This window comes from Aphelocoma coerulescens, chromosome 5 (genome assembly GCF_041296385.1).
Source record: "Aphelocoma coerulescens isolate FSJ_1873_10779 chromosome 5, UR_Acoe_1.0, whole genome shotgun sequence".
NCBI classification, from domain to species: Eukaryota; Metazoa; Chordata; class Aves; order Passeriformes; family Corvidae; genus Aphelocoma; species Aphelocoma coerulescens.
This window is the reverse complement of record NC_091019.1, coordinates 20,271,072-20,297,397: the sequence shown is the minus strand read 5'-3', so window position 1 is coordinate 20,297,397 and position 26,326 is coordinate 20,271,072. Positions and strand designations below refer to the sequence as shown.

The 26,326-nt window shown below is 41.0% G+C and overlaps 1 protein-coding gene across 2 annotated transcripts in view; it reads left to right on the top strand.

Annotated features, from left to right (window-relative positions):
- BRSK2 (BR serine/threonine kinase 2) overlaps nucleotides 1–26,326 on the top strand; it is a 310,856-nt gene that overhangs the window by 243,496 nt on the left and 41,034 nt on the right. For both annotated transcript variants that reach the window (XM_069016975.1, XM_069016976.1), the window contains 4 exons: nucleotides 6,455–6,486; nucleotides 11,903–12,067; nucleotides 12,797–12,894; nucleotides 17,867–18,017. In XM_069016975.1, the coding sequence (XP_068873076.1) occupies nucleotides 6,455–6,486; nucleotides 11,903–12,067; nucleotides 12,797–12,894; nucleotides 17,867–18,017 (446 nt within the window). The remainder of the gene's footprint in view (nucleotides 1–6,454; nucleotides 6,487–11,902; nucleotides 12,068–12,796; nucleotides 12,895–17,866; nucleotides 18,018–26,326) is intronic.

Here is a 26,326-nt window from a genome sequence, read left to right as displayed (position 1 = left end):
CCTTTATGGGTACATTGCCCTTGTAAATCCTATTGTCAGGCCGTGGTGATGATTTTATACAGATTTACTAAGCTCACAGATTCTGAGTGGGAGTATGTATAAAGAAATGTAAATTTAAAACTCCTCCTGGTTCTTCAGTCTGCTAAAATATTTATAAATAAACTCTCAGATCACTGGTTGGCCTCTCTGCTTAGGTTGATAACAACAGCATCAGTCTGTGCCAGCTGTGACGGTGCTTTTGGGATGCAGACACCTCTCTGCTAAGAAGTTAACTGAAACTCCCTTCACAAGTCTTTACACCATTACCTGACAGCTGGGTTTTTCTTTCGTTTGTTACCAATCCAGGTCATGCTCTATTTGGTGGCATAGGGGAGAATAACATCCCTACTTTTGCAAACCCAGTAGCCATCACATTTGCAGTACATAAACAGTGCTGACTGAAAAAAAATATCAGGCACTTTAAAAGACTTTTTTAAACCAGATTTTTAAAGATTAAAGAAATAACATTTTCACAAGTATATTCATAGAAAGAACACAGCAGAGGTTAGGGCAGTATCCTGAGACATGAGACAGCTGTTCTTCGTGGCCAAGAAAGCCACCAAGTCCCTCTCAAGCTTAGTTTCCTTTCTATGATGTAAACATGCCAGCTTCTCTGTTGTTTTGTTGGTTTTTTTCTCAAATGCATTAGTGCCAATGGTGTGAGTATGTTAGGGAGCAGATCATCAAGTGTTAGATCCTTCTTCAGATTGTTCCGAGTTTTTCCATAGGGCAGAGACAGGCCCTAAATATTTTGAGTTGTGCAATATGGCAGAGAATGTACACACATAGGAGAGAAAGCAGTTGAGGTAATTCGAGGTCTCAGAGTGACACCCATCCCCCTCCTTTTCTTGATCAAAATTAACCTCTTGCTTCCTCAGGGTGGAAAATACCCCAGATCAGGTAGTTATTGGCAAGCGCTAACCATTGAATTATGAATAAGAATTTGAAATAATACATAATAAAGAGCTGAGAGCTGGGAGGAAAAAAGGATAGCTCTTTGTTATTAGCTGCAGTCTTATTTTCATTATTTGAGGGTCTCTGGATTTGCTGTCCCTGCTGCTGTCACACTCCTGTGCTGTTAGTGTGCTGCTTGCTTTGATTGCCAGGCAGAAGGGAGCTCTTTGTTTACTGCACAGGAGCTGGGAATATAGAGTTCATTCCGAGGAGAGAGCTGAATTCTATTTTAGCTGTGTCCTGTGAAAAAGGGTATAAATATGGGTTTATTTGGAAGCCTCTATTCCTAGAAAATATCTCACTTGAACCAATTTGATATTTATACAAAGGTGTGAGCAAAATTGCAGCTTGGGTACAATAAGTACTGATGTAGCTGTTACCATCCCTGATCATTTGCTCAATATCTCACTGGTGAATTCAGCAGAAAAATATAATGTAAGGTCACTAGAATTTTTTACTTCATTTTTCAAGTCCCCTCTCTGCTTTGTTCCTCTTTTTTTTATTTGTATCTCTTTTCCTTTTCATCCAACTGCATTTCCCTCCCTGCAGTAATTGCCATTTCACAGCACACCCACACCTTCCCCAGTCCATCTGTTAAAATGATCAACAAAAACAGAACCAGCATTCACGTTTAACTGTCATCATTCGCTTCAGTGTCGGAGCTTGGGAAGATTAATGGAAGGGAGGGTACTTGGAATTATTGTTGCTGGCCCTTTCCAGCCTTAAGAAACAGGCATTACCTTACCTTGATTCATTTGTGGGAACAAGACTTTATTATGTCTTAGCGGAATATTGTTCACACTCGCCATGTGTTACACAGCCTCAAATATGGTTAGTGGGACATCCTTGACCATTCTCATTTACGGGGCCTGTTTTACTGAACTTGCTTTGAAATAAAAGAATCCATGTTTTTCTTTCATTAAACTGCAAAAGTTGATCCTAGCTGCTGGTGTTGATATTTCTGACCACCCATATTTATGAAAGGTGAAATCAAACAAAGTATGAGTACTAAGATGATCAGCATTTGAAAGGGTATGTCTGAATGGTATGGCCTAAAAGAGCTTCAGTTAATCTGCACAGATGATGTCTAAGAGAGGTTGTACTGGTGGTCATCTGCGTATTCATTAGAGGTAATTACTAGGGAGAGAAGGATTTAAGCTAAAGAAAGATACTGGCACAAAAAAAAACGTATGTCAAATGGCCTTACAGGAAAGTAGGCTAGAAACTAGAAGAAGAATTTTAGGTGTATCAGTGAGGTTCTGGGACAGCCTTCTAGTAGGAATAGTGTCAGGAGGAAAAAGTGAAGTAGTAATAAAGTTTAAGAAGGCTTATTGGAGGTGTGCTCTGGGTGCCTAAAGTACTGCAAGATGAGATTTCTTTTAGTTATGTGCTCTTCTCAGCGTTGCTACAGCAGAGAATTACAGCTCCTGTAGTAGAAACCGGTTGCATTCTCAGCCAATATTTTCTTCTCCAGAAAGACAAAAGCAAAGGGCAGAGGCATTTTTCTTTTAAAGATGGATGAGCATTATTGAAACTTTGTTTCTAGAGCAGGGTGGATAAGAGCAGACATTGCAGAATAAGCTATTCCAGTAAAGCTGTTACTGTTCTAGCATTGGCACTTTATACTAGAGTAGAATGTCTTCCATGTTGGGTGTCCCCATAGGCGGAAATACCTATCCCTGAATATTATCTAAATATTCCTTGAATTACACATATTTTCAGAATCTCCTCTCTACTTTCTGATTTTGTTTTTTCTTGGGTCTAATGTATGCTAATGATGAACTACAGAATCTAAAGAATGTTACAAAAATGAAGAAGGAAAAACTCACCTGATTCCTTCTTCATTTTTGTAGAAGGTCTTATGGTAAGGTGCCTATTCCATCATTTAAATTATCTCACATTACAACCTGTAGATTGGAGGTAATTGTCCAGTTGATGTATTTGGGCTGTCAAGGGCCTGTTCATTTCCCGTGCATGGAGGACAGTGATACTTGCCCTTGTCGAGGTCCCTGGAGGCTGCTTTAGTACGGCTGCTGCTGCTGACACAGGTCATGGTTTTACCAGTGCTGCTTCCACTGCCAGCCTGAACCCTGTGGCCAGGAAAAGCCTCTATCTTGACATTACATAGTAGGTTTAAAGCTCGGACTAGACCTTCTTCTGGATGAAGAAGATTCATTTGAGGTGTGGGTGCACAGATGGGTTTGAGGCTGTTCCCTTTCTGGACAGGGAAGTTTGAAATTTGACGTGAGTTCAAGCCCAGAAGCCCTCATCTATATCCACAGACTTTGAGAAAGTTTTTCTTCAGGTCAGAACTTTTTAGCTTGGCAACTGCTCTGCTGAGATCAGTGCCGAGGATGTAGACAGCGCTGTCTTGTTTTCCATCTGCCTGTCTGTCTCCATCTGTTGTTCCCTGCCTTAGAATTCAGACGTAAGCTCTTTGTGGGAGGAGACCTCTTTTTCTGATGAGCTTCTGCAACTCTGTATCACAATGGGTCTCTCATCTGTGAGAGGGGCTCCTCAATGCTTCTTCAGTGTACAAGTTTAATATTTGGATGTATTTTTACATAAAACCATGATAAAGGAATTCTCCCTCTCCTTCCATTACAGCCTCTTAGCGTGCAGAAATCTCTGACTGTGCATGTGCACTGGATCTGAGCGTGTTTTGTTGTTTCAGAGATGATGTCATGAGACAATTGCCTGCAGTGACTAGGAGACATTAGGAAGCAGCATTTTTACAACTTCCATAAAATGGTATTAAGCTTGGCAAACTCATGTGCAAATAGCAAGAAAAACCCTCTGGGAAGGGTTGTTAAATGCCTTCGTCACTTAAATGCATTTAAACATTGTGTTTAAATGAAGGCAGGAGTGAGATTAGCTCCCACTGTGTATCTCCCTCCCCTGCACTGCACAGCAGAAAGCATACAGACTTCTCCTTGTCAAAACCAATCGCCCTCCCATAACCCTCCTGTCACTTTAATGCAGACAAAAAGCAGCAAAGCATTAATTAATTACCTTTAAAACAGTAGTGAAGATGTTGGCAGCAGCAAGCACACTTGTAATAACATTTCAATGCAATTACGTTTGAATCAGCATAGGAAATGGGTTTGTAGAATACTTTTCATGTCTGGGATATCCCAGCATATTTCACAGCAGTGGTTTTGATGTGGATCGAATGGCAGATGTGTAGGTAAACAGCAGCCATGAGAGCTCATACACCTTCAAATGTGTATCAAGGTGCAAGGGGGCTTCTCTTTCAGAAAAATGCTGTGTGTTCATTAGCTTGAAGGAGGTCGATCAGCAGGGATAAGCAGAAGGCATCTGACATGTTCTCTGAAGGAGCCCAGAGGTTCTGTGACTAAGACATGAACTGGTGACCCTCTTTCTTTCCCCTCTCTAACTCAGAAAGTGAAGTGCTGTTGTCTGCTCTGCCATGGCATTTCTGTATATCACAGGCACACAAGAGCACAGTGACCCATGGAGACAGAAAATGCAGCAGGAGAAGCAAGCATGAAAGAGGCTTGGACGTTGCATAGCTGTATCATCTGCATCTTGTCTGAGATCATTAATCTCTCTAACCCTCCATGTGGTGTAGGGGAAATAACGAGTAGATGTGGTTTTGCCAGCACAGGAGGCACAGTCCACCCCTTGGTAGATCCTCACAGAACTATAGACCTGCCTAGGAGCAATGCTAAAATGCTGCCCCATGGAAGCTGTACAAAATAGGCTCTTCTTATGTTCTGTGGCTGCACCTCAGCTTGCACAGAACCAGAAGGAAGAGGGCTTCCTTCTTCTGTGCAGGCTGTTAGGGGAACTCCCATAATAATACCTTTATCTCGATGGGAGATGGCAGTATGTCATGAATACTCCACCTTGCTCTTAATAGTGCAGGGGTTAGAGGATTACCTAATGCAGGAGAATTTGTGATGAAGGGGAATTATTGTGGAGGGCTGAGGCCACAGCTGGAAGCTGTGCAAATCTGCCCGGGCCGGTGGATGCTGGGGGCATTGGTACTGGTTAGAAGACAGAAGTGTGAGTGCCAACTGCACCTCTCATTGCAGTGTTGATACAGTCTGGGTTTAAAGGAGGTTGTTTGTCTCCCACACTGTTCCCTCCAGCCTCCTTCATGCTTTCCTAAGCTGCATTCCAGTGTTTCTTTGTTTTTAGGAAAAGCCCTGACTCACTTGAAAAAATGATCTCATATAGAGCCAAACTCACATCTTACTGACTTCTCAGACACGGAGCTGTTGTTCCATAGCACAAAGGTCTCTGATTCCTTGCTCTCTGTGGCAAACATCTACTTAATATCTCTGAGATTTTGTTGTTTTCCCATGCCTTATTTTTTCTCTTTCTTTTTCCCTCTGATTCTTATTATTGTGGAAGTGGAATGTAATAAGAGCAGGACAGCTGTGGCCATTCTTCCTGACCATTGTAATGGGTCTGTGATTTCCTCTCATACAAGTTTCCTCTCAGCTCTCTCCTGCCTTTCCCCTGAATGTTGCACAAATGTGAGTCCATGTGCAGTGAGTGTGCATTTTGTTCTGCACCTACAAGGGTGCTGCATAGTGATGAATATGAAAAGCATTACCCACATAACAATCCCTGGACATATAAGAAATGTTCTTTTCTGCTGTGATGATTAAAACAAAACACATTATGAAGATTCTGCTGTAAGTATGTCATATGAGCCTTCTGTTCTCTCTGCTGTTAAGGGTTTCTCTTGGAAAAAGCATGCTGCTTTCTTTTCCTGTGCTTGTGGGAAAACATGTCATTGTAATGGGATCTGCCTTCCATAGGTGGACAAGGCTACTTTCAGCTTTAGTCAGTCCTCCAATGCTTCGTTAAATTCTCATGTGTGGAAGAGGAAAGAGGGAAGTAAAATAAGTTAGTGGTCTGGTGTTCAGGTGCAGAATTAGTAAATTACATAGAACCTTATTCTGCTTCGTCCTTAGATTTTAATAAAATATTGATAAATATGAAGCCAATCTAGAATGAATCCTGTATCCAGGAAGGTCACACCACAGATGCACAAATTACCTTGTTTATTTTCTGTTTGAACCCAATTTCTTCTTTCTTCCTCTCTCTTTTTCTTCAAAACAAAACTAGAAATGCAATTTAAGTATAAAGGATCAGCTATTATGCAGATACAAAAAGGAACAGTTAGATTATAGAGGGAAAGACTTGGGAAGGGAGAAGCTTGAATTCTGAAAACACTTGTCTTTGAAGCCTTGCACTTAGCATTTTCCTGGGATTTGCTCCTGATTGATGCATTATGTCTGGAATTAAAGTCTCGTTTGCAGTGGGAGGGGTTAGCAGCTCTTTGTGCAGCATAAAGTTGCTGTTGCATGCATAGGTCCATCTCTGAAATTTTGGATTTACTTGAATAAGACTTGAATGAGGATGACTTGTGGAGTTACCTTTTCTATTTTACAGCACTAATTCCTTGTTTTCTTTTCCTTTACAGCTAGAACATATTCAGAAACACATATGGTATATGTAAGTAACTTTTTTTTTCATTTTTTGCATACATTCATTGTTGATTCTGGTATTCTAGTGATCTGTGAAGAGATCACTAGAACAGTGAGACTGGAGTTTAAAAGCAGGTTGCACAGGTGGAAAAAGGGGCAGACAGCAGAAAGACATCTAATTTTTTTTTTACCCTTTACTGCTCTTATAATTTCGTTTTATATATACCAACCCAGCAACTTTCTCTGTACAATGGCTAACAACTGTTTGAAATAAGACATTCAGGCCAGCAACTTGCCGTGTTAAAGAGATACCTGCAGGTGATCAGCAAAAAAAAAAAACCAGCTAGCAGCCATATTTAGTTTGCTATCCAAGTGCTACAGACAATCCCTTGTAATACCTTCTTGACAAGAAAGCTTTCATTTGTTCCTTCTTGGCATCTTGACTTTTCTCTGAAGTAGAAACAAAAATGATTATATTGATAAGTAAGCACCTGTGAGTAAGAGCTTCTCTGTCTCATAATCCCCACTCCTTCTTCATAGCAAGCTAAGAGGCTGCTTCTGACCTTGTAACCTGTTGATGTGAGAGTACTTCTGTGACTTGATTAAAAACAGCAGTCCTGACAGTGGAATAGGAGGTCTGTGAGAAAAGTACATGCCTGTCTGGTGGTTTGGGTGTAAGGAAGATGGATAGCTTTTAAAAGTGACCTTGCTCTTTGTGTAGCCTTAGTAATATTTCAAGAAGCCTAAGTAAATAAACTTTTAATATATGATATCCAAATCAAACTAAGGAGAATACTTCACATAATAAACGAGGAAATGATGCTTGGATACATTTCTCAGGGGTAGCATTTCCCAGGTGGGTGATAAGGAAAATCCTACCTTCATAATCCTGTCATTGCTCTTGAGAAGTACTTGAGGATGATATGAACTGATACGTGATTGTCACCGTGAAAAAAAAAACCTTTTTCTTTCTTTGTTTTGTTTTCTCTAATTCTATCCTATGGGCAGTGTCCACCTCTGGATTTATATGTCTTCAGTAGGACCTGAGGGGGTTCAACAGTTTGTTGAATAACTAAGAAAAAAATCAAAACTAAGAAAAAACTTAGTTCACCTTAAATAGTGACAGCACTCTGCCCATGCTCTCTTCAGTTACCAGACATGGAGACATGGCACCTTTTTAAACCAAAGAAGTACTGGAGTGTCGTTTGCTTCAGGTACTTTTTTTTTTTTTTTGAAACTCTCATGGATAAATATAGAAAAAATGGAGTTGGGAAATCCCTAACTGTAATCTCTGAAATCCCTCCTCTAAGGTCTTGCTAGCAATTGCAGAAGTAAATGCTGTTTACATCGGATTGGACAGATGATCCCCCTCTGTTTCTTCATGGAGTGAAATCAGCTGACACTCTCTGTGCTTTTATCAGAACTGGAATAGGAAATAAAATGAAAAGTCATTGATCCCTAATATTTTTTTTATCCTCTTCAAAACTTATGCCTGGAACTTTTCACTTGTTGAAGAAGTGTTATCCCAGGTTCACATATGCAATTTCACAGGTGTCATTTCATTACTTTATTCTATGTTTAGAATTTGAAGATTTTTTTTCCTGTGGAGACATAAACATTTGAACATTTTGATGTACTTCTCACTGAAGGTCAGTCTCTCTGATGATTGACATAGTAAACTGCATCTGAGGCTGTTTTCAAAAGTAGAAACTGAATTTTGCAAAAGCAAGTCTCCTCTAGACTTCCAGGGTAGTCAGTGCAGAAAGGCTCTTCCCAGATGTCTCTTCAGATTGCCTAAAAAGAAGTTTCTGCTCAAAGTAGCTTTTTTAATGAGTCTCTTTCTCATTTTTGCTATACTGGCCATGGATTGACCTCAGGAGGTTAACCTCCTGTGGCTAATTTTAGTCAGTGAATAACCTTGCCACCTCCAAAACTCAGCTTCTTTCATCTGGTAATGTTTCACAACCTCTTTGCATTCATTTTGCCTGGAAATAATGATGCTGACAGAGAAGAAGGGGTTGTAGTGTTTTATCCTATGGCTCTTTTGCCCTCTTTAATTTTTTTCTTTATTTTATCTACTATTCTATGTAAAATCTTCATCCTTTGTCATAGATAGGTTACTGACCTGAAAGTTGTACTCAGAACATAGAAGCGGTTTCACTTAATTCTTCAAATAAATATTGAGGCTACTGTAAAACTGAAGAAAAGATTTAATTGCAGATTTAGGCAGGCAGAGAAAGAGGTCTTGAAAGTTGAAATCATGATTCACAAGCCTAAAAAAGGAAGAAAGAAACCTAAGTGAAACCTTTCGTCAGCAACCTCCAGTTCTTGCTCTCCCACCCAAATTAATTCAGTGAGGTTTCTCAAGCCTTTTTAATTGAAATCATTTATTTTTACCTCAAATGCAGGTTACCATAAACCAGAAAATAAACAGCAGTTATTTTCAGATTTTTTAATAAAGAGGGCAAATAAAATTACCTGTTATGGTAAATACGCACTCCTGTAACACTGAGTTATTGCTGTAATTGTGAAGGTACCACACTTACTAAAACAAGAAAAGGAGTAAGTGTACTGGTTCTGCTTTGCTTTGCTCCAATGCAAATGGGCATCTCAGTGAGATTCATGAGAGAATTTCATGGAGAGACTGAAAAGATCCACCCTGATCAGGAATCGCAGCCATTGTATCCACCGATCCTCACAAAAGAGGGTGGGTTTTAAAGCAGCAATTACATTCGTGTGGGCCTTTAAAAAAATATATGTGATTTGCAGTAGTCACTGTGTGACATTGTTTGATGTCTATGTGGGCTGCAATGCAACAAATTTGTCACTCTGCTAGACTGAGAATGGAACAGGCATTGCAGTCATGCCAATCACAGCCCAGACCCGGTGATTTTCGTTTCCTGAAGCACTGAATTGCGCTGCCAAATGACGAGACGCCTCTCTGCAGATTTTACTTGTACCTGATGAGGAGGTGTGAAAATTCCTGACTGTGTCTGAGGTTGACCAGGTGCAGGGCATAAGGAAATGCCACTCTGGAGTGCACAGAGGATGGCAAGCTGTGCTCTCTAGAAATGGCTCCTGTGCTGATTGATACAAAAGGAACTTGTAAATTCTATTCAGACTAGGGCAGCTAGTGGGAAACCCAGGTTTCCTGGAAATTTTCAAAGACAATGATTCTTTTTAATCTCTTTAAATTACCTTAAGGACATCTGCTTGTAACATGAATGATTAATTAAGTCAATACTTTTCAGAAGTGAACTGTAGATCATTAAAAAGCAAAAACACTCAGCTGCTGTTCAAAGGTCTATCCTGCAAGAATTTATCTTAATGACAAGGTCATCACTGGCTTTAATAGTGCAAGGTTATGAACTAATCATTGCTTATTACCTGCTGAGAGCTAGATCTTGATCCTAAGAGGTAGCAGTAGCAGGTCACAGTAGCAACCTCTTAGAAGGAATAAGATGTTTCTTTAGTTGAACAAGGATTTTTCAGTTTAGCCCTTAGATTCAGGACCACGATGGCATTGCAGAAGACAGACACTTCTGTGAAACTCAAAGGGGGCATCAGAAGCTGTGTTTCAGTGGTTTGACACACAAGAACAAATCCCAAGGAGCAGATTCTATGTCCTGTATGTTTACTTCCAGTCCCCTAAATTGAATAAAACTGAGCAGGGTGTGGGTGAGTGCTCTTTGTAAGAGAAGTGGGATCTGACCCATGTTGTCATGACCCACATAATGAACACCAGAGTCTGACTCCATGACATGTATCCAGGTAGGGCTGAGCACATTTTCACTGCTTCAAAAGAAGATAAAAGGAACATTTCTGAGGAGTCTTTTTGCAAGTGATGTCCCACAAACAGAGCAGATGCCTAACGACTGCATTTCAACTTGCTTAAAAACAAATTGCAAGTAGCACTCAGCAATCTCCTGTGATTGTCCCAGCATGTAACTGTCCTATCCTGGATACACTGATTTAGTGTTGCCTTCTTGGAGGAGATAAATCTGCATTGTCTCTTTTTATGGTGCATTGGCTCTCTTTTTGGTAAACTGGCTGAGACCTTGGGCTCATGTACGGGATCCTACCAGAGCTGATTTCTAACTTACACAAGAAAAATTTAGGACATTTGAACTGGAACTCCTTTTTCTGTGTAGATGCTTGGATAGCTTACATCTGAGTCAGGAACATTTAAACTGTGCGAGTAACTCCACAAGTTGTGGCCACCTTATTTCTTCCAGTATCAAAAGGAAGGATCTCTAGTCCAAACACAGCCCTATAAACAGCAAATGGTGACATCTGATGGAGTTTAAATATTCCTGAATCCTGTTGCCCACGCTGGGAGCCTGGACCCAACAGTCAGACATTTGCATCACATAAAAGAAGGGCAGCACCTCACCCAGAGCAGGGAAATTTGGACATCACACAAAGTACCCACTGAGAAATAGCAGATTCAGAGTAGTCAGTTTCTCCAACCAAAACACCAGCACCACCACCAAACCCACCTCTTTGAGGATAGAATTTACATGAATTGCTCATTGCCTACCGAAATAAAATCAAAGGATATTCAGGATGTCTGCAATATATATCATTAGTCAGTTATAGATACCCTGACACCTTGACCTGTTTCTTACAGTCAGGGCCTTTAATTGCAATGAATAATCAATATTTCTTGAGCCTAGCGAATGGGATGAGATAATTGTGCAGAAAGCCTGTGTTAACTACATTTGAAAGAGTAATATGCTCTACTGCTAATGGTGTGTTCCGAGATCTGCCACTGACCTCGGGCATCGCACTTGAGCCAAAATTTTCAAATTTCCATCTCTTAAGAGAAGCAGAGATTGTCATGTTTGGGCATGTAATTAAGTAGCCTGGTTTCCCCCAAAACTCTTTAAAGTGTGTCACATGGGTGCCTGAGCACCGAGGCCTCTTAATCACATTGGAACCATTACCGAAAGAAGCTGCTGCAGTGTCGGTGGTAATCAGAATTGGTGAAAAATAGTGATGGTTTGTTCAGGGCTCCTTCTTCGAAAGGGAATCATTCAGCTTGCACTTTTCAGCCTCGTAGTCTGAGATCTGGCCAGCTGATGAGACAACATCTCTAAAAGCACGTTGTGTGTTGTAAATGTTTGGCATTAGGATGCTGAACAGCTGCTTCTATTACAAAGGCACTGGTAAGTGAAGTTCCTATTGCCTTGCTGACTGAACACAGACATTTCTCATTAAAGACCCAAATCCACAATCTGCTGGTCAATCTTAGCCTTCATGACAGTTTCTTATGAGAAGAATATCTGTCTAGTTGGAAGCTGTGGTCTCTCAGTGGGAATTTAGCAAGCTATTTCCATCTGTTGCTGCAGGCTGTGTTTCAGAGTATGGGTTCATTTGTGACTCATGTTTCTTTTCTCTCCTTTCCCTCCCCCTTTCTCTCTCTCATCTTCTTTCCTCTGCAGAGGGGGTAAGAATGAGCCAGAACCAGAGCAACCAATCCCTCGAAAGGTGCAGATTCGTTCTCTCCCTTCCTTGGAGGATATTGATCCAGACGTGTTAGATAGCATGCACTCGTTAGGCTGCTTCCGTGACCGAAATAAACTCTTACAGGACTTGTTGTCGGAAGAGTAAGCACTTGCTCAGTCTTCATATCAGTTGGGTGTCCAGGGGCTGGGATGCTTATGAGCCTGGGGAGAGGTAGAGAGCACTTTACCTGATGTCTCTCTCTGAGTGACTGGTAAGAACTTCTCACCCTCTGGCTGCTCATTTGCTGGTGAGGTGTTGGGAGCAAGCCCTGAGCCTTTCTTGCTCCGTGGGTCAGAAGCTCACAGCCTGACCAGCAGTGGAGGCACTGTGCTGTTTCTTCCCTAGCTGCCAGGCCAGGTCACTTCATTAAAACATGAGTTGTACAGTCCACATGGGGAGGTATCATTGCTGATATTTTTGATGGATATGCCTTTGTTGGCAAATTTTTATTTATTTCGAGCCTGTGCCTAAGAGCTGGTGTATGTCCTGAGGTGTTAAGAGGACCATGTAGTAGAAAGAGCAGTTAGAGGCTCGGGAGACCTGTCTGGCTGCCACTCTTGGTTTGGACTTCCTGGGGACACATTACCTCAACTGTCCCTGTGCCTCTGTTCCGTGTGTGTAACATGGGAACCTTATGTCCTTTCCTCACTTGTTGGAGACAGCAAGGGTCTCAAAAGCTTTGTGGGTTGTGTATCTAGCTGTCATGTACATGACCACTTCCAACTTATTTAGAATAACTGTGACTGTTTGTTTGATGAGAACGTTTTATGTACATGTTGACCTTTTTTTCTTTCCAAGTATAAAAATCTCTTTTCTTCTTTTTTTTTCAGAGAAAACCAAGAAAAAATGATTTATTTTCTTCTGCTTGACCGGAAGGAGAGGTATCCTAGTCATGAAGATGAGGATCTTCCCCCTAGAAATGAAATAGGTACTGCATATATGACCTCAATCACCTGAATCCATCTGAACTAGTTCCTCTTCACCTTTTTTTAAGTTTAAATTTTATTTTAATTTAAACCCAAACCCTAGCATCACCGTTACCTTCCCACTGAAACAGTGTACACAGCACTGGTGAGAATCCTCAGCCTGGGGCAGGCAGGTCTGTTCTGTGGTTAAACTTGAAGGCTTCATCTTTGGAGACACGTCTGTCTCACAGTGCAGAAACATCTTAAGCAGGCCTTGAATGGGATCTTAAAAAATGTGCTGTGAACCCACAGGCTGGCTCTGTGCAGGCAGACGAGGTTTAGTAGCGGTATAATCTAGTGTCAGAATTTTCTACTTACAAGTCTTCATGTAGTGTTGCAGAACGGCTGCTCATGGACTTCAGTTAGTGAGAAGCTGTGTAGCTGCATCCCTCTGCAGTTGTATATGTGCACATTCTCTTCTCTGTAAGTGAATACATGCACTGTTGAAAGTATGAATCATATAACTCAGCTGTTTATAGTACATAAGTCAAACTCCCATGTTTTTAGACTTAGATTTTAAAAGCTTAATGCACAGTAAGATTATACTTCTTACAAAGTTCTTGTGATACCACTTTATTCCTATTTATTCATTGATATTTTAGGATGCTGCTGATCACCACTAATCCAGACAACAGGAAAACTGCTCCCCGGGGAGTTAACTATATAAGTGACTCTTGACATGCAGGGCGACAAAAGTTTAATAAAGGATTAGTCACTTCTAGCAATGATCTGAAACAGAATTTTCCATAGAAGTGAGGTGATTTTCAGGTATTATACTTCAGCACTTTGAAGATTAGAAGCAAAGTGCCCTTTATTTTCACTGGAAAGCCTGGCATCTCTCAAGCTTTCAGGGCAGTGCTATATTGCACTGCATTTGTTAATGCTTCATTGAATTATTAACCTATCCAAGTTCCAGGCTCCAGGCCCTATAATTTTGCAGGGAAATCTCATCTGTGGGAGAAGAGATGAAAATTCTTAGTTAACACAGCAATTTTTAAACTCCTGCCTGGATGGAGCTACAGAGAGCATGTTAGCAGGGGTCCTGATGAAGATGGGTAGGTGTGCCAGCTGCAGGTCCTGTGGTCAAAAGCCCCTTGCTTGGTGCAGTTTGTCATCTAGCACTTTGCTAATCAGCTTTTGACTCAGACAGATTATCCTGCCATGTAAGGACAGCATCATCTTGTTTTAGAAGTGCTTTTGTCATAAGAAAAGAAACAAGGTGACTCTAGAATCTTCAAACCCAGCATGTAAGTGAATATGTAGCTATGCCCTAAGTGCATCATATATCTCTTCCACATGCCAAAATATTTTCATGGTTTGAACTGAAATACTGTGCTCCACTCTTGTATTTTTTGTACAAGGAGTGAAAATGTTTCCTAACAGAGAAACACTGACGGTACCTATGTGCCTTACCAGCACATTTGAGCATTATTCTTTGAGTGTTTGTATGTTGTATTTCCTCTTCCACAGGGGGTTTCCACGTCCTCTGTTCCCAGCGGTATCTGTGAGAACACGGGGCAAGGTTTAATTAGGAGCAGTCATGTGTCTGATGAATATCTCATCATTAGCCATTAGCAATAGCCTTGCACAAAGAAAAGCGGAGAAAAAGTAACAGTTTAATAATAGCAGCTTGAAGAAACCATGTTCATGAGAGTTATGCATTATCTGAGCTCTTGCCAGATATAAAAAAGCATCTGAGAGTATTTTGTTTTTTCCCTCTTTGTTGGCAGAAAGGATGGATGCAGGTAAAAATATGGCCGGCTACAGCGTGCCCTTTCTTCTGGTGTCCCTTTTATCTGTTTCAGCTGTATGAAGTTTCTTCAAAGGGCCAAGGAGGGGCCACTTCCAACATTTTTCACGTGCAGCTCCATTTTCTTTATTTGAAAACATAGGAATGAGAAGCTTCTCAGTGAAAGGAATGAATGTCAATTAATGTCTCCTTGAGAAAAAGGATTTTGTGGGGTGAAGTTTCTTAATGAACCCGAGAACAAGAATTTGGGCCAGAACAGATATACAGGATATAGGTGCCTCATCCAAACTCAGAAGATGAACCTTTATTTCCCACCTTTCATGAGAAGGTGGATTTATAATTGGATCATTACCTATATGATTCTATCTTGTTATGTAAAAATCCTTAGGAATGGCTTTGCTTTTCTGATGTGAAATAAGAGGAAAATACATCCTTAATACTGTCACTGTCACTGGACTACAACTTGATTTTTTTTCACAATGTCCAGAAAGTCAAAGAAGAGAAGGGAAAATACTGGAGGTTTTCCTATTTTTAGTTCCTGAGCTTCTGCAAAATCTTCTACAGCTTTTGTATGGCTCCACTTTAGTCTTTTTGACAGGATGGGTGTGTATTTAACTATTTCTTTGGTATCCTTAGACTTGACAGTGATGATGCCCTGTCATTTCTTAATCAGACCCTTGTAAAAAGTATGTACAATACTTGCTACTCTTGGCCAGGTATAGTGTAGGATTGTAGCCAATTTTAAATAGGCATCGAATACCTTTATTGAAAGCTCAACCACATTAATGCAAGCTTTGGATGTGTTTTCCATCCAGCTTTTGTGAATTGCTGTTCCTGAATTTATAGGTGTGTTTCAGCACCTGCTCCTTTTGCTTATTCTCTGTCTTTGATAGCTTAAAATATAGATTAGAAATCAATATCTTCCAGCATTTTAAGCAGCAAGGACTGCTATAAAAGAATCATTTAGCTTGTTAGAGATATCCTTCTCCTCCTCAATTGTTCTGTTGATTCCCTCATGGCCCCTCTGGCAAATGTCCTTCTCTCAGGTTTTCTCTTTCAGATGGCTGTACAAAACACTGTCAGTCAAGTTTTTAGCTAATTCCTCTTCACATTTCTTCTTTGCTGTCTTAAAGTCCAGCTTTAAAAAAAGTGGTCTGTCACTTTTGTAAATGTCACTTGGCTGAATTTCCATTTCTGTTTTGAGCAGGCGTGGATCAAATTGACTTTTAAAATACCTGTTCATAAAATATTTTTCTTGTCTTTTTCCATCTTTCTTGTTTAGCTTCTATTGTTTCAGCTTATTCATCACCATTCTTTTGATATTTGATGCTTTCTTCATATTCCTTCTTCCTTTCTTTTAAACTGCACTATTTTACCTTCCTTTTTTGTCTGATATCCTGCTACAAAACTCGTATCCATTTTGTGTTATATGTACACTCTGAACATCGTTGTTATGTGTGTTACTGTGCTGTAGATACACTTCTGAACCAGCAGTTGTTCTGTAGCATGAATTCTTTCTCACATTTTGAACTTGCTTGAAGAAGTAGGAGTTTGAAATACCTAAACCTTGTCCCAGTTTACTTTTGACCACTTAACACATATGCAGCTGAAGTCACACAGTATAAATGCTTCATTTGGTTTATCTCCCTTTATGCACTTTTTATCTTTCTTACCTGGATGTCATTGCCTATACCATTTTCTACTATCTTTTTATTACTGGACAGAGTTTGAAATGGATCAAGATACAACTACACTTCTTTTCTAATTAATTTTTAAGAGGAACATTATTACTGCCAACACAAAGAATACTTGGGTTATACTGTAATGGGGTCAGTTGTTACCACTAATCCATTTGCATTGAACCATCTTTGCTTATGCTCATTGTTTCAAGGATAAGCTCTGCCTTAAAGAGATCTTGTTCTAAAATACATGATGTTAGAGAAGAGACGATTACATGATGGTTGTGAGGAGGGCAGGATAATAAAGACCAGGCAGTAGAGGTAGAATTGTCAAGTGTGGTATTTCTGGTTTTGCACAGGAATCCTGGCAGAAGAAGAAGCCGTAAGGACTGGGCACTGTGAGCTTCTTTCTAACAGCAGGGGTGAAGGATGCCTTCTTTTACAAATGGTCACTTTCCACTAAAATTAAAAATGTGTCTATAAATAGAGGCAGGGAAATGAAATAGCCCAACCAAAGGAAAGAAAATCCTTCTGTATTTTTTTTCTGCCTTTCTCTTTTATACTGTTTTGATGCCATGAGAGGTGCTAGCAATGAAACATCTCAGCAGGTCTGTATTTGGTTCCCTGCTTCACCAGGGAGGTGTGTATGATTTGGCAAGTCACCTTCTGCAATGCATTTTCGTATCTGAAGACTCTTTTCAGAACAATTTAAGTGCTCCTCAGAATCAGTGAATGTTTGTCAACATCTTTAGGAATTAATTGCCTTTAAATCTCCCATTCTTATACCTCTGTTTTCACTCTGGAAAGCTAAAGTAGCACTTTGATACCTCATAGAATTGTTACACAATAAAAAGCATCTCATTTACTATAGTAGTAAAAGCTGTATGGTGTGGCTCTCATTGAGGATTCATTTCAGGTAGACAAGCATGTTTAATTTGTAATGCTGAAGGAGGAAAAATATAAATCAGTGGGAAAAACCTGAAATCTAATCTTAAAGATGCAAAAAAAGGGTATGTTTTCAGAGAAGAATGCAATTCTGAGTTTAGAGTGTACTCATGTCCCTATGTCACATTTAATCTGGCTGGCAGGGACATGGAAGGCAAGCTCTAGCAACCTGAGTACATAGACAGGATCCCTAGATGGCTTATGCTCTGCCTAACAGCTTGTGCTATAGCCCATGCTGTCATCTTGTATCATCTTGCTGTTACAGTTATCGGCTTTGTAAGCTAATTTCTGCAAGCTGTGGTATAGTTGTACCTTTATTTTACAGTGCTCATAATATCTTCAGGGCAGTGGCAGGGCTCCTTCTCTCTCTGTAGGTGGATTGCATGTCTTAATGCTTGCAAATTTGGAGGAAGGGAGAGACTGCAAATGCTCACCTCCATCATGAAGAGATATGTCTTTGTAGGGGAGGTGTGAGAGTGAAATTGCTGAGAGAGGATTTAACTAACCTGTGTGAGGTGAGTCATGACTAAATTCAGCTGACAGCATTTTGTTTCCGTACAGATCCCCCCAGGAAGCGTGTGGACTCCCCAATGCTGAACAGGCATGGGAAGCGGCGGCCAGAGAGGAAGTCGATGGAGGTTCTCAGTGTGACGGATGGCGGATCCCCAGTTCCTGCTCGCAGAGCTATTGAAATGGCACAGCATGGACAGAGGTGGGTCTCTGCTTCACCCACGAGCCCTGCCTGCCTGGGTCTGCTCCCCCCTTTTGTGTTACACATACAAAGGAGCTGCAGAGCTTTTCTGTTCGTACCAGCGCTCATTACAACTTCCAATCACATTTGCAACATGATCTGGCAGCCAGCAGTGCTTGTGCACACAGGACCAGAAGCCCTGCCAGAGGTTTAAGGGTTCTGTTCGCTTGCAGCTATTCCTCAGGAAGTCACCATGTCCTCTGGGCAAGAGTCATCTCACCTCTTTTTAATTGTTGAGGACATGGGCATGCAGTCAAGGCTTGTGATACAGGCTAACTGGGCAATGGGGACACTGGAGGGCTTTGGGAGGTCTCAGATACATGCGTCCTGTCAACAGGATAAATCACCCTCTGCTTGTTCTTCTCTGTCTCCAGAGCCTACAACAGGAATCTAGGTGACTATCTTGGATTAGGTTCCTAGCTTTTGGGCACCTGAAGTTAAATGAACACCGTGCTCCATGTCATCAAAACAACTTGAATCTGAAAAGGCCTGTCCAGGCATCTGTAGATGCCTTCAAAATGTGCTGTCAGAGCCAGCATGCATCTGACCCACATAAATCACCACATGCTTGTAAAGTGATGGAATATGTATAATTTGCCTCTTTTCCATCAAAGAAAGTGTCAGTCTTGTGGAGAAACAGCAGAGGAAAATGGTGTCTCCTCAAGGCAAGTTCTGGGAGAGTAAGTGAACTGTGTAAATTCACTTATGTGAACCATGGAAGTTGCTTCCTCAGTCCCTATGACTAGCCTAAAGGAAGCATATGCATTTGGTTTCACACTTGCATTAATCAATCAATATAAAAGAACACTTCTCATATATGAGTGATGATGATGATGATGCTGTAACTTCTGTTTCAGCTTTGACATGAATTTTTATTTGTTCAGCTCTTAAAATCTGTTCAAAAAAGCCTGCTGTGCCCAGAAGCTCCCTTTGCTGACTGAGAACTGGGTGAAGAACATGAAATAATTTCATAGATATTCCAGAGGCCCTAGAATTGCTGGAAACTTTTCCTGGCAATTGTTACAGTTCTATCTGTAGTGAAGAGCGAGTGGTGATTTCCATAATCTGCTAGGACTTACTTCAGACTGGATATGTGGCCTTGAGACTGCCATAAACACTTCTTATCACAGTGTAGGTTGGAAACCTGTCTCGAATATGTGATTTCCTTTGGTGTGAGGTGTGGATGAAGGAAGTGTTCAGGACAGGGTGTGCTCAGTGCTCCTCACAGGCCTCAAAGGAGGAAAGATGAGCACAACACTTGACTCCTTGTTCTGCCTGCAGTGTTTACTCTGCTGCCTGGGAGATGCACGGGACGTGAGGCTCCCAGAGCCAGGTAGAGGCAAATCACTTTCCCCCGCCCCAAAGGCTCCTTTACAGGGAGCATCCAACTGGATGGAACAAACAGGAGGCATTAAATTGATCATAGCATTTTCTGAGAGCTGAAACCTTTTCTTCCGGCTCTGAACTTTGACTTTGGATTCAGAAGCCTGAAGAGGCAAAGCTGTGCCTTTGCTATCCAAAGTCTTTCTTTTGCTTTTAAATGTTTCACTCGATTCTGCACATGAGGGAACAGTTGAAGTCAAAAGGGCTGGGATGAGTTCAGAGCAGAGATACATCCAGGCTGCAGATCAGTAAAGAAGGGCTTTGGCTTAAGGAGGAAGCAAAACCTGCAGGCACAAAAGAGATATGGGGTAATGCATACCACAAGTCAGGAATGGACATAAAAGTGTGGTTAAGGGTGGAGAAAGGGATGTAATAACGCCATGATTGATGATGATGGGCATGGTAGTGCTTGTTTTCGAAGGGGTTAAAGGGACAATGTTATTTTACTCCACGTGTGAGCTTCCATAATTCATCCCATCCACATCCAGAGATGACAACGGCGCATTTTGTGTTGCTGGCAGCAGAGTCATTTATAACATGAACTGGCTTCATTAACGAACCCCACTGCATGGGGAGTGTCTGGGGACGATGCATTGCTGATGGGACACCATCTGTCAGAACAATCAGTAACAAAGTGACAAGTGCCTTCCACCAAGAATGGGGATTTTTAATGACTAGTTGCATATTATATTCCATGAAATGACCCACTGACAGCGGATTTTACAGCAGTAGGGTTTAGATCCCCAAGGCAAATGCTTTTTTAAGAATTACTTTTTTTTTTTGGTCTCAAGAGACAACTATTGAGTGCTTTTGTCCTACAATACTAGGAAGATGGACCATGGAATCAGGTCTCCTGTTCAGACACAGGTGACTTGTGTAAGCATCTGGAGACATGGTGCCATTGCTTCTTTCTTGACCTGGCAAAGATACACTTCTAACCAGTGGACAAAACACTCCCAAGTGTCTTGTGATTTATTCCTACTGTCCTCTTTCCCAGTAGTAAACAGATGTTTGCTTGCATAAAGAGGATTTATGTTACAACCTCTGGTTTACATGTCTGTATCATGAGCTGTGGTTTTGGTAGCCATGTGGGGGCCCTACAAATGTCTGGTCTTGGCTTGTTTAGGGCATATCTTTCCACTGAAATTTAAAACTTGGCAGCCTCCAGCCCTACAGGGTGAGAAAGTATTAAGTGAAAAACACAGTCCTTCAGTGACTTGGTTTTGAATAATGGGCAAGGGGAACTCAGCACAAAAGCTGCTTGTGGAGCTTACAGGCTCCTTGAAATTCCTGTGCCAACCTCTCCAAGTATTCTCCAACTGAACTTTGTAAATGGAAAAGTTGGTATGCACAAACTCTAGCCCCTCTAAAACTGGTGACTATGTTTAGTTAATTCTTGGGCTTCCCTGCTAGTTGTCAACTAAACAGGTTCATAATTACGTCTTAATTATTTCTGCTGTGCTGATATCCCCACCTCTCAGACTATCTGGTATTTCATTGAAATGTCAAAAGAAAAGAAGTAGGTTCTGAGCTTAGTTTAACATCAGCTAATTTGTCCCTTGTGCTAAAATCACACAGACTAGGAAGAATTCCACGGGAGCTAGAATCCGGAGGGGATATGCCAGAAATTTTCAGCAGCTTTGCTGTGAGAGTCCAAAAACCATTCTAAAATGGGCTTCATTAACTATTCATTTTCTTCTAGTTTTTGAAGTGGAGAGCTTGCATGAGAGATCAGCTACCATTAGGAAGCAGTGTTCTGTGAAACAGTGAAGCATATTACCAGTGAAATATATTACAGAGAGCTGCCCTTTTAGCAAAGCACAGGGAATTTCACTTCTAAGCTGCAGGGATTCAGACCCAGGATGAAAAAGAAGGGCATTTCTCTATACACTGGGCATAGGGAAGAGAGTTGGGAGATAAGTGGTAATGGACCCTACAAATTAGAATACAAAATGGGTTACTGTTCCTCTAAGAGGCTCTATGGTCTGATTTTAACCTTTTCCAAGAGTGTGCTTAGTGTTGAGGTCTTCTGGAAAAGTCGTGAGTAACGAATGCTTTGCAATTAATGCCTTCAGGCATGTTCTGTTTTCCCTGGACAGTGTGACAAAGTAGATGGTACCTGGGTTTTAAATTGGATAAAGGAGAGCAGAGTTTACAAGTATGCATGGGGGAACTCATTTTAGACCTCAGAAGTCAGGGGAAGATGATGAACCTGAGCACTGTGTAGGCGTGAGCCATGACTGTAAAGTAAAAGAAAGGTTTTTTCAGAGCATTGCTTAAAAAGGGGAGGATGGGTTGGGGGGCTGGGTGTCCAGCTTTGCTACAGGTGACTCTCTTTTATAAAAATGTCCACACTAGTAACTGTGTTTTCTCGCTTTGTTCTACCATAGTAAAACAATGTTCAGTAAAAGCCTGGATATCTCTGAAGCCAATCCCAAATTCAACAAAGAAGAAAGGTATAAACACTGACAATATGTTCCTCTCCTCTACCTCACTGCTGAGACCTTAAAGATGCAGTACTTACCTTCTCTGTGTGGGGACAGAGCTGTTCTCTCTTTTCTCTTTAGAGAGAAGCAAAGAGGGTGGGATGTTTACAGCTCCACACTATGTATGTTTTTGTACAGTACCATTCATTTGAGGCTATCCCCAATGCAGCCTGGGACTGTACCAATGATTTCCCCACTAAAATTTCATCCTACTGCTATTTCTGGTTCAGTTCTGCCATGAGTAGAAGTTCTGTCCAGGGTAGAAGATGTATTTGCTAAGACTTCTTTGGGAAGGATTGGAATATAAAACACTAGGAAAGCCCCAAATGTTCCATTCCCAGTATTAGAAACAGCAACACAATTGAGTCAGTGACAACAGTGGTAGGAATCTTTGGAAATTCAGTCTGATAGACAAAATATTAAGGACCTCTGGTAAGAGACAAACTCTTTAAGACTACCCAGAGGACACAAGAGGAAAATGTGACTGAAAACAGGATTTTTGGAGGATTATTCTAATCTAGCAGTTCAAGTGACAGATGCTGAGGAACAACAAAAAGGTAAACTCCCAACTGTCAACAGAGGCACAATGGAAGACAGGTAGGCCAGCACATTTACAGAGTTTAAGTGGACTTATGTGGGTCCATGAACATAAAAAAAAAGTTTAGACTTTTGGGAAGGCTTTTAGTGTACACGTTGTTTCTAAAATTTTGGTCTCAGAGGAATAGAATTTTTCTCTGTGTTGAAAACTGGCATCCCAAAGGATAACTCTTCATCAAAATGTAATCCTTACATATTTTGGACAAACACTTAGCTTACCTGAAGGTTACGAGTGTGGCATATGATTCAAAAAGGGAGAAGCAGTGGCTTCCTTAAAGGAACCAGTGGACTTGACAAACTGTTATTATTTCCATTTCCCCTTTTCATAGAAATCTTTTATATGAAGATAAATGTGGTCTTTACGCCTCAGGAGATTTTCAGGATGTGTGAGGGACTGTTTTGGCCTTTCGCAGTCTGAGACAGTCTTTTGTGGTCAGTGTTTCAAGTCCTGAACCTGCCACAGTGAGGAACATCGTGCATCTGCAGGAGAGATTGTGCCTCATGTGGTGTGTAAAGCACCCTTTTTAAGATGCCAAAATACCAACAAGCATTGGATTGGACCTGAACTGTTAGCATCCTTGTAGTTCCACAGCCAGAAGAAGTTGTGGTTATACAGCCTTTAGTGGCTGCGCTTTCCTGGACTGTTAGCATAGACATGGAAGTTCCTGTTCCTTTCTCTGATACTCCCTATATGTAAGTTCTGCTCTTGAACATGTGGCACTTCTTGCATTAAAAGTTAGCCTGAAGTAACTCCAAAGATGAGCTTTTTCACAGTAATTAGAAATCAGGTCCAGTAAGAGAGATGCAGAAATTTTATCTGTGACAGGAGAGGAGTCTTTCAGTGGATGTTCCAAGCACCATTCCTTGTCCCTCTGTCCTTCTCTGGCAGCTGCTACAGCTGTGTTAGGAGCAGAAGAAATGACACTTCAGTATCTTCCGTGGGAATTTCTGAAATCCACGTAGGCATTTTGTGTTCCCTCTCAAAGGTGGTATTTTTCAGACAGTAGGAGGAGAAGGTTAGAGCACTGCATGAAGATCACCCATGGTCCTGCTTATTCAAAGACCAGGCTGAATTTTTGAGGATCACATTCACTGTGATCTTACCTCCCTCCCACTTCTAAGAGCTCGAATGAAAGACCTCAGTGGTGGGAATGTGAGAGAACCTGGATTCTAGATCTGTGCACAACCACACGAAAGGAAGGGATAGGCAGCAAAGAAAACCCCAGCAAAATGGGGTCACATAATCAGGGTGGCCATTAAAATTTTGGCCAGTGTTTAATTGTCCAATTTTATGATACCTTTTTTAAAGGAATACTGCATCTTTAAGGGTCCCTTCCCTCTAGATGCACATGGTTGTCTTAGTAGCTGAGGCCACTGTCCCTTTCTTTTTCTTTTCCTTTTCTTTTTCTTTTTCTTTCTGACTTTCTTTCACCCCCTTTTTCAGTGCTTCTCTTCTTCTGTATCTGGGTTGCTGCAGCTCCGTAGTTCACTTGCTTCAGTATTACAGGGAATGCACATGTCTGCGCTTCTGGGTCTATTGTGTCCTGGGATTGTTGATTTTTTTTTAAACCTTATTTCCCCTTTTCTTTACCCTGTTGTCAATTTGCTTTCCATTCTCTTTGTTAACCTCTTCAGTGCCTTCCCTTTGGGAAAATGACTTGAAAGAAACATTATTGAACCTTCTTGCACCCATTCTATTTACATTTTACTATTCTGCATGTGTGAATATGGGTGTATTTTCTGTATAAATATACACACAGGTTCCAGTATATACTATGGGTGTCAATTTGCTCTTCTCAGTTACATCACTGTAGATAGACTGGTACAGGTACAATTGAGGACAGCATTTGTTCCTAAATATATACATGTATTTGTATATATATGAATTAGATCTTACCCAAATTTGCACTCCAGGCTGAAATATAAATGGAGTGTCACTCAAACACATGAAAAAGAACTTACTGTAATGCTTCTTTCCACTTCTCTATCAATGCGTAACACTACAGCTTTTTCATCCTATTCTGACTACGTTTTCATTTTAACTGTTCTCAAAACTGCCTTGGTGGCCCAGCCCAGCACTTGCAATGTTGATGTAACTGGAGGCATGGCTAGTTGCACTGAGCAGTAAACTGTGAAATCTACTGGGCATATATTAAATTTGGCATTTCTGTCTTGTGGAGAATGGATTTTTCTCACCCAGCCAGAGGTAGCTCTGGCAGCTTGGGAGCCTCGTGTTGAAAATGGAGGGAATGAGAGAGAGAAAATGACAGAGAGGGAAAAAAAGCGTTGCATCCAACTTGAAAATAATTTGGCTTAATAACACCAAACTGTTTTTTTATGTCTAATCTAATCTTTGTTAATGTGAAAAAGTGGTGACACTTTCCTGAGTTTGCTTACCTGCACCTTTGAAAACTAAATAACCTGACTATTCTATTTCCATTTTGAATGCTTTGGTTAGTACATAAAAATTAAGAATACTGAAGTTTTCAATTGTCACTAGCCTTCAAAGTCAACGTGCCAGAGATTCAGTCTGCTTTTAGACCTGCTTTTTCAGACTCTGTTCAGCACAGCATTGATTTATTCTCCATTCACATTTGAAAGATTTCCTTTGCAACCTACAAGACCTAGAGACTGAATTTATTTTAAATGAAAAATGAGATCCTGGAGCACAAGATGGCATCCACAGAGATAAGTGCTGGGTTGCTGAGCTGGTACGTTCTAGCTGATCTGAATTCCTGACTATAAGACCATCATGACTAATAAGGTAGTATCAAAGCAGATTCACAGCTTGAGCTACAATCTTGTACCCTGGGCTCCCAAGCTGGCTCAGAAATGCATGCTTTAATAACCAATACGTTTCACAGTTCATTCGTGGCAAAAAAAAAGTACTTCTTACCAGGCCAGCTTGGGGGACAGAGGGACACTGCACTGAACAAACTGGGGACAAAAAGAACTATTTCCTTGATAACAGTGTGATATAACTGTGCCTTATGTAAGAGGCAGAAAAGAAGTGCAGCATGAAGTATGAACCCCATTGCTCTGCTGACTGCTTTAATTGGGATTTGGCTGGGAATTTTTTTTTGCAGCCTTAGTATGTGCCTCTCCAGATTCCCTAGTGCCAGAGTTGGATGTGTCTGCAATATGTGAGTGGGACAAAAGTTGTTGTCTGGTAAATGAAACTGTCCCCCTAGTGTTCCTGGTCTCTGGAAAGACTTAGGTACCGGTGGCAATGATTATGACCGTTCAGTTCTCCGAACAGTATTTCACTCTGCTTTTCCTACTCTTCTCTCCACCTGCCTCCACACCCCTCTCTCTTTCTTTCTCTCTCTCCCTCTCTCTTCATTTTCCCTTTCCGAGGATGGCGAGTGCTGATCCATTGGGGTAAGCTCTAGTTTTGGATTATTCCTGTTGCGGGACCTGTTGTAACTTTGTAGAGAAACTTTTCATTTCCAATTTCCAAATACAATACAGGCTGATACACTTCAGTGACTGAGGCTTTACAGCAGGGAGAGAGAGAGAGAGATGTGGGAAGAAGCATTTTTGGTGCTTTTGTGTGTGTTTGTGTGCTTTTATGTTGGAGTCACACTCCATATAATTTACTTTTGGGTTCTTTTTTTGTTCTCTTATTTGTCCCTCTATTTCAATGTCCGTGGGCACAGAAAACTATCCTCCTACACTGTGCAGATACCAGGACACCTTCTGAGAATGAAACCCATTCTCTGTTTAGCACTTTCGTGTCTGTTTGGTATTTTCCAGTTAATTTGGATCCTAATTTATCTGGTTTCCTTCTTTCCCTTTTTCTTT